This window comes from Coturnix japonica, chromosome 1 (genome assembly GCF_001577835.2).
Source record: "Coturnix japonica isolate 7356 chromosome 1, Coturnix japonica 2.1, whole genome shotgun sequence".
Classification (NCBI taxonomy): domain Eukaryota; kingdom Metazoa; phylum Chordata; class Aves; order Galliformes; family Phasianidae; genus Coturnix; species Coturnix japonica.
Window position 1 is genome coordinate 175,384,066 of NC_029516.1, and position 12,222 is coordinate 175,396,287.

General features: G+C 48.8%; 1 protein-coding gene across 1 annotated transcript in view; it reads right to left on the minus strand.

The window, feature by feature from the left end:
- POLD3 (DNA polymerase delta 3, accessory subunit) overlaps positions 1 to 12,222 on the minus strand; it is a 35,535-nt gene that overhangs the window by 22,727 nt on the left and 586 nt on the right. Inside the window, 4 exon segments of the mRNA XM_032442323.1 lie at positions 94 to 110; positions 145 to 188; positions 2,151 to 2,253; positions 4,395 to 4,450. Coding sequence (XP_032298214.1) covers positions 94 to 110; positions 145 to 188; positions 2,151 to 2,253; positions 4,395 to 4,450 — 220 coding nt within the window.

A 12,222-nucleotide genomic window follows, 5' to 3' on the forward strand; every position in this document is an offset into this window, starting at 1 on the left:
GGCCAGGCTGGATGTGGCTCTGGGCAGCCTGGGCTGCTGGTTGGTGACCCTGCACACAGCAGGGGGTTGGAGCTGGATGAGCACTGTGGGCCTTTGTAACCCAGGCCATTCTGTGATTCTATGATTCATCATCGCACCATCTACTTACCTTCCAGCTTATCTTCTCTCACTACTGCAACCTTGTGGCACTGTAAAGACAAACAAGCACAAAAACAAATTGCAATCTTAAGATTTGAAAAGATTTGTTTTACGCCAGACCAATATCTTCATTTATCTGCTGAGTGAGAAAGTCTGCAGGTTACAGGCACAGCTTTGCAGCTGCCCAGAACTCTGCCATTACCTTTAAGTGGTCACCAGCCACTGATTTCTAAAGCCACAGATTCCTATTTTCCTCAATCATTGTTTCAGAGGTCAGAATAAATGCTCAGCCCTCCATTTCTGACATCAGGAGATAGGATACAGAAGAAATGAGAACATAACAATGCACAGCTGTGAAAAGCAAAGCAACACAGATGACAATCAACAGCTGCAAAGCTGATGCACTGGCCCATGTATCCTTACACTGCCTGCAAACTCAGTCTTGCAATAGTTAGCAAAGATGTGGCACCAGAGAAGCAAACCACAATGAGAAATTAAGCACTAATTTAACAGCCAGAAACGAACGCTTCCAGAAATGTGCTCTGCATCATGTGTTCTTTCCAGGCTACAAGTATCACACCTGCTCTATGACATTCAACAGGCTGTAGTTAGTACAAGGAGTATCCAAACAGACGGGCTGGACAAAATCCATCCATTACTTTTGTGTTTGGCACATACAACACACTATCCAGAAAATGAACGAGGGGCAAGAAAGTGTAACTAACCTGAAAAGGTAAAGAAAGATTGAGAGCCTCCGTGTCACGCTGGGGCTGTAAGTAAACAGCGTGAAGTGCTCACAGTGAGAAATGTTAGTGACAGATTTGTGGCTGTATCCCTGTAGCTGAATCCACAGCCTCGTGGCTACACCTACTGACAGCAGGCAGGAGTGCAGGCTCACCAGCAGGGGCAGGACATGAAGCACTCCCATTCATTTCCTCCCTGTTGTGCTAGATACTCCCTACAAGCTGCTTTGATGCCTGGATGTCTTCTGGAAGTGTGAGCTCCAGGTGTGAGCTCCTGTCCTGCTCTCTCTGGATAGACCTCAGGCATTCATAGCCTGGAGAGCACACAGCATCTCTTGTGTGCCATTCATCTCTACCCCACTGACCCACTGTGGCTGTAGGTCATATCTCAGCAACCACTGGGATGGCAGTGCTCAAAACCAAGAACAAGGAAAGGGAAAATAAGTGATCTTTATGCACTTACCTTTGTAGATCTTTCTTGTTTTAAAGAAAACTACTGAGTTAACCACAGACCTACCCATATCCTGTGTACCCTATGCCAGAATTCACTTACTTGCATGATCTTTGAGGCTTGAATCCCAGGGGTTGGACTCGATGATCTCTAAGGTCCCTTCCAACCCGCACGAGACTATTACCTATTATCTTTAAATTTCCCTTGATGTGTTTAAAATGATGTGTGGATAAACTTGTTGCCAACTCCAGGGAGCCAAGAGCTGCTGCCTTGTTATTTCCAAAAGAAACTAGAGAAACGGATGGGGCTATGAACAACATGGTTGAGAAAGAGGTATCCCTGCCTACAGCAGGGGGTTGGAAATAAGTGATCTTAAAGGCCCCATCCAACCCAAACCATTCCATGATTCTATGAAAAGCCATTAAACTCAGGCTATAGGTGTGACAACACCTCGAAATGAAGAGCAGGGATTGTAGTTTAGAAAATAACTGAGTATCCAAAAGACAAGAATAGACACTTAGGGGTGTATCAAAGGCTCTCTCCAATGCTACTTCACATGCTTTTACTCCACAGCAGATCTTGGACAACGCATCAGCTGCTCTCATATGGGCCCCTCCAGGCTCTAAGCTTGCTGTTCAAAAGTAATGATAAGATTGAGGGGTAACCCTGACCCTAAATAACTGTACAGGTACAGCAGACCCAGCATGCTGTGCTTGTTGCTGGAACGAACAGAACAAGTTGAGCTTCTGAGCCAAAGGTTACAAAACAAGGGAGAAAATGAGAACAGTTTATAGACACCCCGGATAAGGAAGACTCACTGTATGCCCATTCTGGACGAGGTTTCCTGCTACCAGGTAGGTGACATGAAGCTGAGCTCCAGAGTTCTCCTTTCGTTTCCTCTCCACGTAATCATACAGCATCCTGCACAAAGAAACCAGTGTTAATCACCCAGAAAGCAAAGAGAACACAGCACCCCTCCCGTGCAGCTTACATCAAAAGAGCAAAGCCAGTCTGATGTGGAAACGCTTTTACATCAACACTGGGATTAACTCAACCTTGTTGATCAGCCTTTCCTCCTCTGCCACCAAGGATCTCACAGCCCAACATTAACCAAAAGAGAAACGAACTCAAGCTCTCAGTGTCTGAATGGCTGGCTGCAGACTGTTTCAGATCCCCCAGGCTTCTTGTTCTAAAGCTTCCCCTTGAGAAATGCTGTTAAAACCCAGACAGATGAAACTCCTGACCAAGGAACCAGTGATTTTGCATGCAAAGACATTGCCAGGTGCATATGTACAGTCCCAGCTACAACCACTGACAATGAGATCAGAAACATAAGGAAACTGTGACTATAGAGAGATAGGGATTGAGTTTGCAGCCTCTGCCTATGCCACTGACTTATGGTGAGCATCCCAGTTACAATATATGACATAGATACTTGAAGATTGCTGGTATAATTCACTCCAACAATTCAATGCTGCTATAAGGAGCTTTTTGAGCTTCCTGGAGGGCTTTAAGCACAAAGTTGTACTGAGTTCTCTACCTCCACATTGCTCTCAAGGGAAGGAGAAGGTGTTTCCACATCACCCGGGCCATCTCCTCCATGGCAGTAAGTCCTTTGGCTTAATCTAGTTTACTGCAAGACCAGAAGTGTTCCCAGCAAAGCTCTCCAGTCTCGGTCTACACCAGCACTCAAACACTCATCATTTAATTGCTCAAGCATACACAGAGCAAAGAGATCAATCCTTCCATCACATTAGATGTCCATGCTGATATTCGGGTTCTTTGGACAGCACAGGTAAAGATGGACTCAGTATTATTAAATTATTATTAAACCATGACAACTGCAAATGTGTCTTCAGGCCCCAGCTACAGCTGGGAACAAGGTCAGAAAGTATTTACAATACAGGACTGGACATGCTTACAGAATTTTATGCTTAACTTCACCTTGCTATGTATAAACAGCCTCAGAATCCTTGAGATACTCATAATCCCAAGGAGTCAGATAAGCAGGTATTCATAACAAGGTGTGCACTGTGCTGCAGGGCAACCAGAGTGGATGAGAAATAGCTGCACACATGAGTTGCAGTTACTATCTGTGTTTTTTTTCCCCTCTCTGCTCCCAGCAATACCCATGGATTTTTGGGTCCTGACCTGGAATCACAGAATCACAGAATGACCCGGGTTGGAAGGGACCTCAGGGATCATGTAGTTCCAACCCCCCTGCCCAGCAGGGCCACCAAACATACACCTTTACTAGATCAGGTTGCCCAGGAGACCCCATAGATCCCCATAGAGACCCCATAGACCCCATATATCCCCACAGAGACCCCATAGATCCCCATAGAGACCCCACAGACCCCACAGATCCCCATAGAGACCCCACAGATCTCCATAGAGACCCCACAGATCTCCATAGAGACCCCACAGATCTCCATAGAGACCCCACAGATCATGTTGCCCATGGCCCCGTCCAACCTGGCCTTGAACACCTCCAAGGACGGGGCATCCACAACCTCCCTGGGCAGCCTGTTCCAGGACCTAACCACTCTCCTAGTGAAGAACTTCCCCCAACATCCAACCTAAATCTTCCCTCTTTTAACTTCAAACCATTTCCCCGTGTCCTGCTATTGTCAGCCCTTTCCAAGAGTTTACTCCCCTTCTTGGTGTAAGTTCCCTTCAGGTATTGAAAGGCTGCAGTGAGGTCACCCCGCAACCTTCTCTTCTCCAGGCTGAACAAACCCAACTCCCTCAGCCTGTCATGTGGGATGTGCAATGCAGTCCCCACTAAGGCTGCCCAGAGCCACATCCAGCCTGGCCTTGAATGCCTGCAGGGATGGGGCATCCACAGCCTCCTTGGGCAACCTGTTCCAGTGCATTACCACCCTCTGGGTGAAGGTGTGTTAAATAACATAACCAACTGCACCTGAGACAGCACGCTGAACATTTCCATGCCTCCAGAGGGAGCATTTTAATACATTTTAATACACAAACCACAAGCAGAAAGCAGTAATTAACAATCCTCCGCCACAAAAGCGGCGGCGTGCAGATGTGTTGATACTCACTGCTTAGCCTGGTTGACGTGGACTCCTAAAGTGTAGCTCAGCCATTTGTATGTCACCTGTGAAAGATGGAAAAAAAACAAAAGGTTTCAGAAGACCTCAGACTGTTAAACCACACATCCTCTCATGGGGAAGTCACTTTATGACCCCCCTCCCCCCTAAATAAACAGCACAGGAAAACCTGATAGAAGTGAGAGCACATTAACAGCCACCCATCTATGACACTGAAGGGATATGAACAGATTTCTGAGCCCAAAAGGTGTGTCTGCATGAAGGCCTTTTGGAAATGCTACTGCAGAACTGAAGCCATTCGAAATCCCTTCAGATGGACCTGAGAAGTCTTTTCCAACCTGATTGATCCTATGAAAATGCCCACAGAGCTCAGCTTCACAATACAGCACAATCCTTGGCTGGGAGAAGCACCCACAGCTCTTTCATTTACTGAGGGTTGATGCTGGCAGAAGGAACAGGTGGATCTCTGGCTGTATCAGCAGTCCAATAGCGCTGTGTGCTGGGTCTCAGGAGATAACAGGCATGTAACTGTACCATTAGAATGAGCCACATCCCTATAACCACTTCTCCTCCCACCCTGCCTTTTTAATACCCCAGGTTAGAGCCCCTCCTGCCTCAAACACAACAGTTCAACTGCCATTAATCCAGCAGCTTATGGCAATAAAATGATAACGATGTGGGCGGTTCATGTTCATACAACATGAACATACAGAGAGGTGGGGGATGATCCATTTAAGGTCAGGCTGGACAGGGCTCTGAGCACCTGATGGAGCTGTGGGTGTCCCTGTGTACACAGGGGAGTGGGACAAGATGGTTTTTAACCCTAACCCTAACCTGGAGGAGGGGCTGTAGGAGGTATCACTGCTATCACTGCCATGGGGGGGGGGGGGGCAAAAAGGGGAGGGTGGGAAGGAGGAAGGGTTGGGGGAGGCTTAAGGTCCCATTCAAACCAAGCATTTGGTGTGATATATGACAACACCCACATCATTCTCTGCAGAGGCATCCAAAGTCAACATCAACACAACAGGGCGATCATTCAGTCTGTGGGGGGTGAACAGCTCTGATTAGCAGCACCAAGATAAGGGGGGCATCAGGGACGCAGGGGGGTACCAAGATGATATAGGGGGGGGCACTAAAATGATAAGGGGGGGCACCAGGATGATAAGGGGGGGGGGCACCAGGGACGACAAAAGGGGGGCCGACAGATAGAGGGGGGCACCAGGATGCATAAGGGGGAGGGGCAACCGAGATAGGGGGGGGGTGGGGCCGCCGAGATGATTAAGGGCGGGGGCACCAAGATGATAAGGGGGGGGGGCACCAAGATGATGGGCAAAGGGGGCGGGGACCACAAAGATGATAAGCGGGGGGGGGGGGCACCAGAGATGATAAGACACGGGCGGGTGGGGGGCAGCACCAGGATGATTAAAGAGGGGGAGGGCCACCGAGATAAGGGGGTGGGCGCACGCAAAAGATGATAAGGGAGGGGGTGGGGGACCAGGATGAATATAGAGGAGGGGGGGGCACCGGCGATAGTAAGGGGCGGGGGGGCGCGGGGAACAGGATGATCAAGGGGGGGGGGCAGCACGATGATAGGGGGGGGGGCACTAAAATGATAAGGGGGGGGCACGGATGATAAGGGGGGGGGGGGCCACCAGGACGACAAAGGGGGGGGACAAGATAAGGGGGGCACCAGGATGATTAAGGGAGGGGGCACCCGAGATAAGGGGGGGTTGGGGCACCAGTGATAAGGGGGGGGCACCAGGATGATAAGGGGGGGGGCACCGAGATTAAGGGGGGGGGCACCAGGTGATAAGGGGGGGGGGGGCACCGAGATGATAAGGGGGAGCGGGGCACCGAGATGATAAGGGGGGACGGGGGGGCCACCAGGATGATAGGGGGGGGGGGCACCAGGTCATGATAAGGGGGGGGGGGGGCACCAGGATGATAAGGGGGGCACCAGGATTTGATAAGGGGGAGGGGGGCACGAGGATGAAAGGGGGGAGGGGGGGCACCGAGATGATAAGGGGGGAGGGGCACCGAGATTGATAAGGGGGAGGGGGGCACCGAGATGATAAGGGGCGGGGGGCACCAAGATTGATAAGGGGGGGGGGCACCCAAGATATAAGGGGGGGGGGCACGAGATGATAAGGGGGGGCACGAGATGATAAGGGGGGGGGCGCACCGAGATTGATAAGGGGGCGGGGGGCACGAGATGATAAGGGGGGGGGGGCACCGAGATGATAAGGGGGTGGGGCACCGACGATAAGGGTGGGGGCACCAAGCATTTGATAAGAGAGAGGGGGGGCACCCGAGATAATGGGGGGGGGGCCACGAGATAATGCGGGGGGGCACCGAGATAAGGGGGGGGGGGCACCGATAAGGGGGGGGGGGCACCCAGAGATAAGGGGGGGGAGGCACGAGATAAGGGGGGGGGGGAGGCATAGGATGATAAGGGGGGGGCAGTCCGAGATAATGGGGGGGGCACCGAGATAAGCGGGTGGGGGGCACAGAGATAAGGGGGGGGGGGCACAGAGATAAGGGTCCCTCCCCGTCCCGTCGTCACTCACGATGCGGTTCTGGTCGGTTGACGAACTCATCGATGTCTCCAGGTACAGCCGTCTCCATGGCGCCGGATGGGGCCGGGCCTGAAGGGTGGGGAAGAGCCACCACAGAGTTCCCGCTCAAACTCAAGGCCACGGCGCCGCCGCCATAGTAACCAAGGGGAAGCGGACGGAGCCGAGAGAGAGACAAAAGGTTTGAGGAGGCGCTTCGCGAAATTGAGTTGGCTCTGCCCTTTTCTACAGGCCCCGCCCTCAGGTCCTGCAGGTGATATCAGCCCAGCTCCGTTAAATAGCGGCTTGTCGATGATAGTCGGGTACATGTGAGCTGTAAACTTCAATGTGTGTACGTTTATGGTATTCAAGACATGAAAATGGAGGAGAAGGAGGTTGTCTCAGAGGGTTTGAAAGGAGAGATTGACAACACTTGGAGTGCCTTAAGGTTCCTGGTGTATTGAAGGGAACGCATTATCCTCCCTTCTCTTTCTTCTCACTCCTTTTTTTGGGTGATTCACACTGAAAGAGCATCGTCAACCCACTGAATGCTACACTGGCCCCGTGGGAAGAGCATAAGGTCTGGCTGGTGTTGGGAGCTGGGGGACCCTTCCTTTACATCTATTCACCCGCTTAAAGCAGAGCTGGTTGCCTGGTTGTCACTACAGATGGGCCCATGGGCTTGAAGAAAAAGGGCTAAAGGCTTACAAGGTGCCCTCATCTTCTTGCCTGATGGTGATGATCTTCACAATTGAAGCACAAACCAAACTGGTTAGGATAACGGTTGGACTTGATGATCTTCAAGGTCTTTCCAACCTGCGGTAATTCTATGGATCTATGGAATATGAAAGGAGAACGTAAGGCACCCACCGTAATGCCAGCAAACTGGACAGATGTGAAGTCTCTGGGATTTCGTCTTGCATCACTGGAAGCATTTCCAGGGGGCACTTCTATGACCCTTTCTAGCGGGACCCACGGAGGGTCTGTTTTTCCTCAGAGCTCAGATAATGAATCAACTGCAGCGTGTTCTCAGATTTCAGACATCTCATTTTGCACTTAGCTTACGGCGGCGCGTATCGATGCTAATTTCGGATCTGCAAAGTACTTTGGGAGCGTTGCCATTAAAAGACCTGATCGTGCTTCTTTCGCATTGGATTTTGCAGTGCCCTCTAACAACATGAGTTAAACCCAAGTTCCTCTTCAGCAGGTCGATGTGATGAGCCCATTATGATGAGCATGAAAAGGTTATGTGGCTTGCCCAAAGCATCTTTTCAGTGCTCCCAGGTTGCAAAGCTCAAGTATCTGGCACTGGTCACACTTATTTTTTCCCCTCAAAGCACTATGAAAGATTTTCTTTCAGACACCGCTTTTCGCTAACAAAATGTCTCGTACTTATCTCACCAGCAGGAACCCAAGCCCAAGGACTCATCTATAATGGCTGCTGGACAAAAAAGGCTTTCAAAGAAAATAATGAAAAGACTGGGCAGAGTCTTTGGAAATGTATTAAATACAGTGGCTGCAAAGCCTGATCGAGGAGTTTGAAGTAAAAGAGTTCTGGTTGTGTTTAATTTAATTTTACCTACGAGGGCGAACTGGAGTGAACAGCAGGTGTCGAATGGTGAGCAAGACACAGAGATGGAAATCAATAGATCCACAGAAAGGCCTTTTTGAGGTGGAAGGGAACCTCTAAAGGCCATCTGGGTTGTATTCTCAATGAACAGGACACCCACAGCTCCATTCAGTGTGTGGTTGGGTGGATCAGAGCCCATCCAAGCCATGGCTTGGTGTCTTCTAGATCTGAGCGTCAAAGCACTGTTAAGTCAATCTGTCCAAAACTCATCCAGGTTGCAGCACCCTTTTCCTTTGGGAGGTTATCAAGGCACTCATGATTAGAGGCTCCTGAAGGTCCAGTTGTCGAGGAGGAACACCCATCTTAAGATTTAAGTTACAGAGTAAGTTTTTCATGAGAATCAGAATTACCCAGGTTGGAAAGACTTTGAAGATCATCCAGTCCAACTGCAGCCTAACTATAGTACCTACATCATAGTACCCTTTCATCTTACCAGGAACCCAAACCTTTCCACATGGGCTGCTTCTTAAGGGAGTTTCTTCTCCTGTCTGTAAACATGTCTGGTTTGTCCTGACCCAAACACCTTGCACTTGGCCTTGTTGAACCTTTCATTAGATGCTTGTGTTTTGCCCACTTCTTTGTGTGTCCAGTCACCTTTTAGATTGGCATCCCATCCTTCTATTCTTGTCAGCTTGCCACCACCCAGCGTGGTGTCATCAGGATCTTTGGGGTCCCTTCCAACCCAAGCCTGTTCTACGGTTCCATGAATAACTACTTGTCGACAGACACATAAGGAGATACAAGACTTTGACGTTCCTTTCTTACCCCCACGATTGAATTAAAAATAACAAGTAGAATTAAAAGGTCCTTTGTTGCTAGAATCCTTGCAATGGATGAGTAGACTTCAGCCTCCTTCTTCACATAAGGCATAGCTAAAATAAATCATTGGACGTGCTCCAGAAAGAGAGGGCAGCAATACCAAAAGGATAGGCCTTCTAAGAAATAAATAACTTCTTGCGTTGATGAATGAATGAAGGAACGGAACACATCTCCCTCTGACTAAACCAGCATAGCGTGTTTCTTCTTTGTCAGCAGATGACTGTTATCTCCACCAGAGACCAAGTTTTAGATTGCCAGCACTTGTGGGACACCTACATTGAAGGTTGCTGGCACACTCACATTGTTTTGATGGGGGCATCTTGGTATATGTCTTATAGAGAGAGAGATTGCACACTCAAAACAAACAGATTTTATTTGACTTTTGTAACTTGCACTTGTCTTTTAGGCCAGGATTTCTTGTACTTTTGTAGGAAGAGTCTCTTTCTAAAGAAATAAAACATAAGTTTTAAAGCACTGTAGTTAGAAAAAACATCTGGAATATATGCAGCAAAGGAATATTGTTCTCCTGCCCAAGTAGAATCATAGAATCACAGAACATTCCTGAGTGGAAGGGACCCATTAGGGAATTCAGCGAGTCGCCTCCTGGCCTCCTCCAGCTTCACCCAAAAAGCAACAAGTTGTCACATCTCAGAAAGATGATTGCACATGAATGGCCCTCAAAGACCCCCCCCCCCCCCCCCCCCCCCCCCCCCCCCCCCCCCCCCCCCCCCCCCCCCCCCCCCAAACTTTTCCCCCAATTTTTTTCGGCGGGGCGCGGGGGGGCAGGGCGGGGGGGGGCGGGCGGGGGCGGGGGGCGGGGCGGGCGGGGGCAAAAAAGAATTTCCCAATTTGAGGTTTTTGTGTGATATCACGTCTCCATTCTCAGCCTGTTCTCAGGGCTGTTGCTTGGAGGAGATGGACAGAATGAATCCCCAATGGATTTTCTTTCCTGATGTCTTTTATTTCAAGGCAATTAGGTGCCTCAGCTGGAGTACCTGACATTTACTTCATAGGAGCATGGGCACAGGAGGAGCTGTGGCAGAAGCAGTGTGTTTTCTAGCAGCTCTGCAGATTCATTTTCCCCAGCGGGTGCGCTATTAAGAAGACAAACAGGAGCAACAGCTAGAAAATAATCAAATCTTCAGAGAAAAAAAAAAAACTACCAATGGAACAGAATAGGGAAAGCATGGTGCACTCTCCTGCATGCTAGGGAAAGGATTGCAGGGAGCAAATTTCAGCTCAGTGCTTCTGGCATCCAAGGTTCAGAAAGCTCCTTGCCTCCTCCTGTGTTACATACCCTGTGGGTGGGCAGATGTTGGCTTGGCTGCCGGCTACATTGAGTGGGATATTCTTCTCTGTTAGGGATAGGACTTCTTTTAAAAGTCTGTAGAGATGTGATCCATGTTTTCCTTGTGTAGATTGTCTGACTGCAACTCTACGCGTTCCATTTGGAAATTCACAGCGTAAGTATTGATGTCAACTCAAAAAATGGAGTTCATAAGTATATCAAAATTGATGACTTTTTTGGTGATATTGAAAAGCGCTACGCTGTGAGCCATTTTCATCTTTTATGTTTTGGGACCAATCTTCCTTTGGATCCACCGATGACTCTTATGATTCATTTTGTAATGATAACTTCTTTTTAGGCACTTCACCACGAATGGACCAACCCTGACTTCAGGAACAGCAAACGACGTTCCCATCATCAACACTGTGCTTTTAAGGAAACTCCTGGAATTGCGCCAAGAATTCGCGTCCCCTTGACGTATTTTTTTTTTTTTTTTTGTTGAAATCCACAGCTTGATGATGATTTGACAATGTTCCTCAAGCTTTTTGTGCACCAAATGTTTCTCGATGCATGATGCAGCGCTGACTTCATCACAACCTGAGCTGCTGCAGAATCTGCATTCATTTATCAACTCACCTTTTATTTAATTTTTTATAAGTTCCTCTATATTACCAGAAATTGCTGGGTTGCCATCAGATACGCGGTATGTATCGGATACATCAAAAGGGTTTAAAGGGAAAACTGATTTATTGTTAATTTTTTACTGTTCATTTACCAATCAGAGACTGAGTTGTGTCCTTCATTTGACACCAAAAAGCCATTTCTTCCAGTGTCATTCATGTTATCAGCACTACTAAATAAAGGACCAGCACGTTGAATCATGGAGAGCTTTTTGAGTTGGAAAGACCCTTGGGGCCATTCTGGTTTCCATTCTGGCCCCACTCCCTGCCAGTGCACAGGGACACTCGTGCGCTCTGTCAGGTGTTGGAGCTCCAGTCCAGCCTCACGCTTGATGTTCCCCCAAGGATGGGAGACATCTCACTGGGAACTCCTATGAGCTGCATCTGTAGGCATCACTACTTCCCATTTATCACACAGCAGGCAAATATGAAATCAGCAGCGCCGCTCTCCAAGTTTCTTTCCATAGATTTTCCTTTAGTTCACCTGGCCATAGTCTGATAAGACAAAAGGTGTGAGAAAAAACCCAATTTGGACTGGGACAAATGATATCCACCGCTCTTTCCATTACGTTGCTTAATAAACTCATCATCAGTCAGCGTCATTAATTAATTCCTTTTCAGTCAGATTTGCTTACCACAGAGCCTCAACTCATGCAGTTCCCTTCCTTGGTCAGCAGAGACAGCTTGCACACCGTGTTTGCTGGAAGCTCTGCATTTGTACATGTTCATGCCCTTGCTGCTCTTTTGCTGGGACAGGAAAGAGCTGATCTGCATTGCACTTCAGCTCGTGCAAACTGTATGTGAAGTTAGCCATTCTCCTTCGTCCCACTGCACTTCTGAAATTCACCCG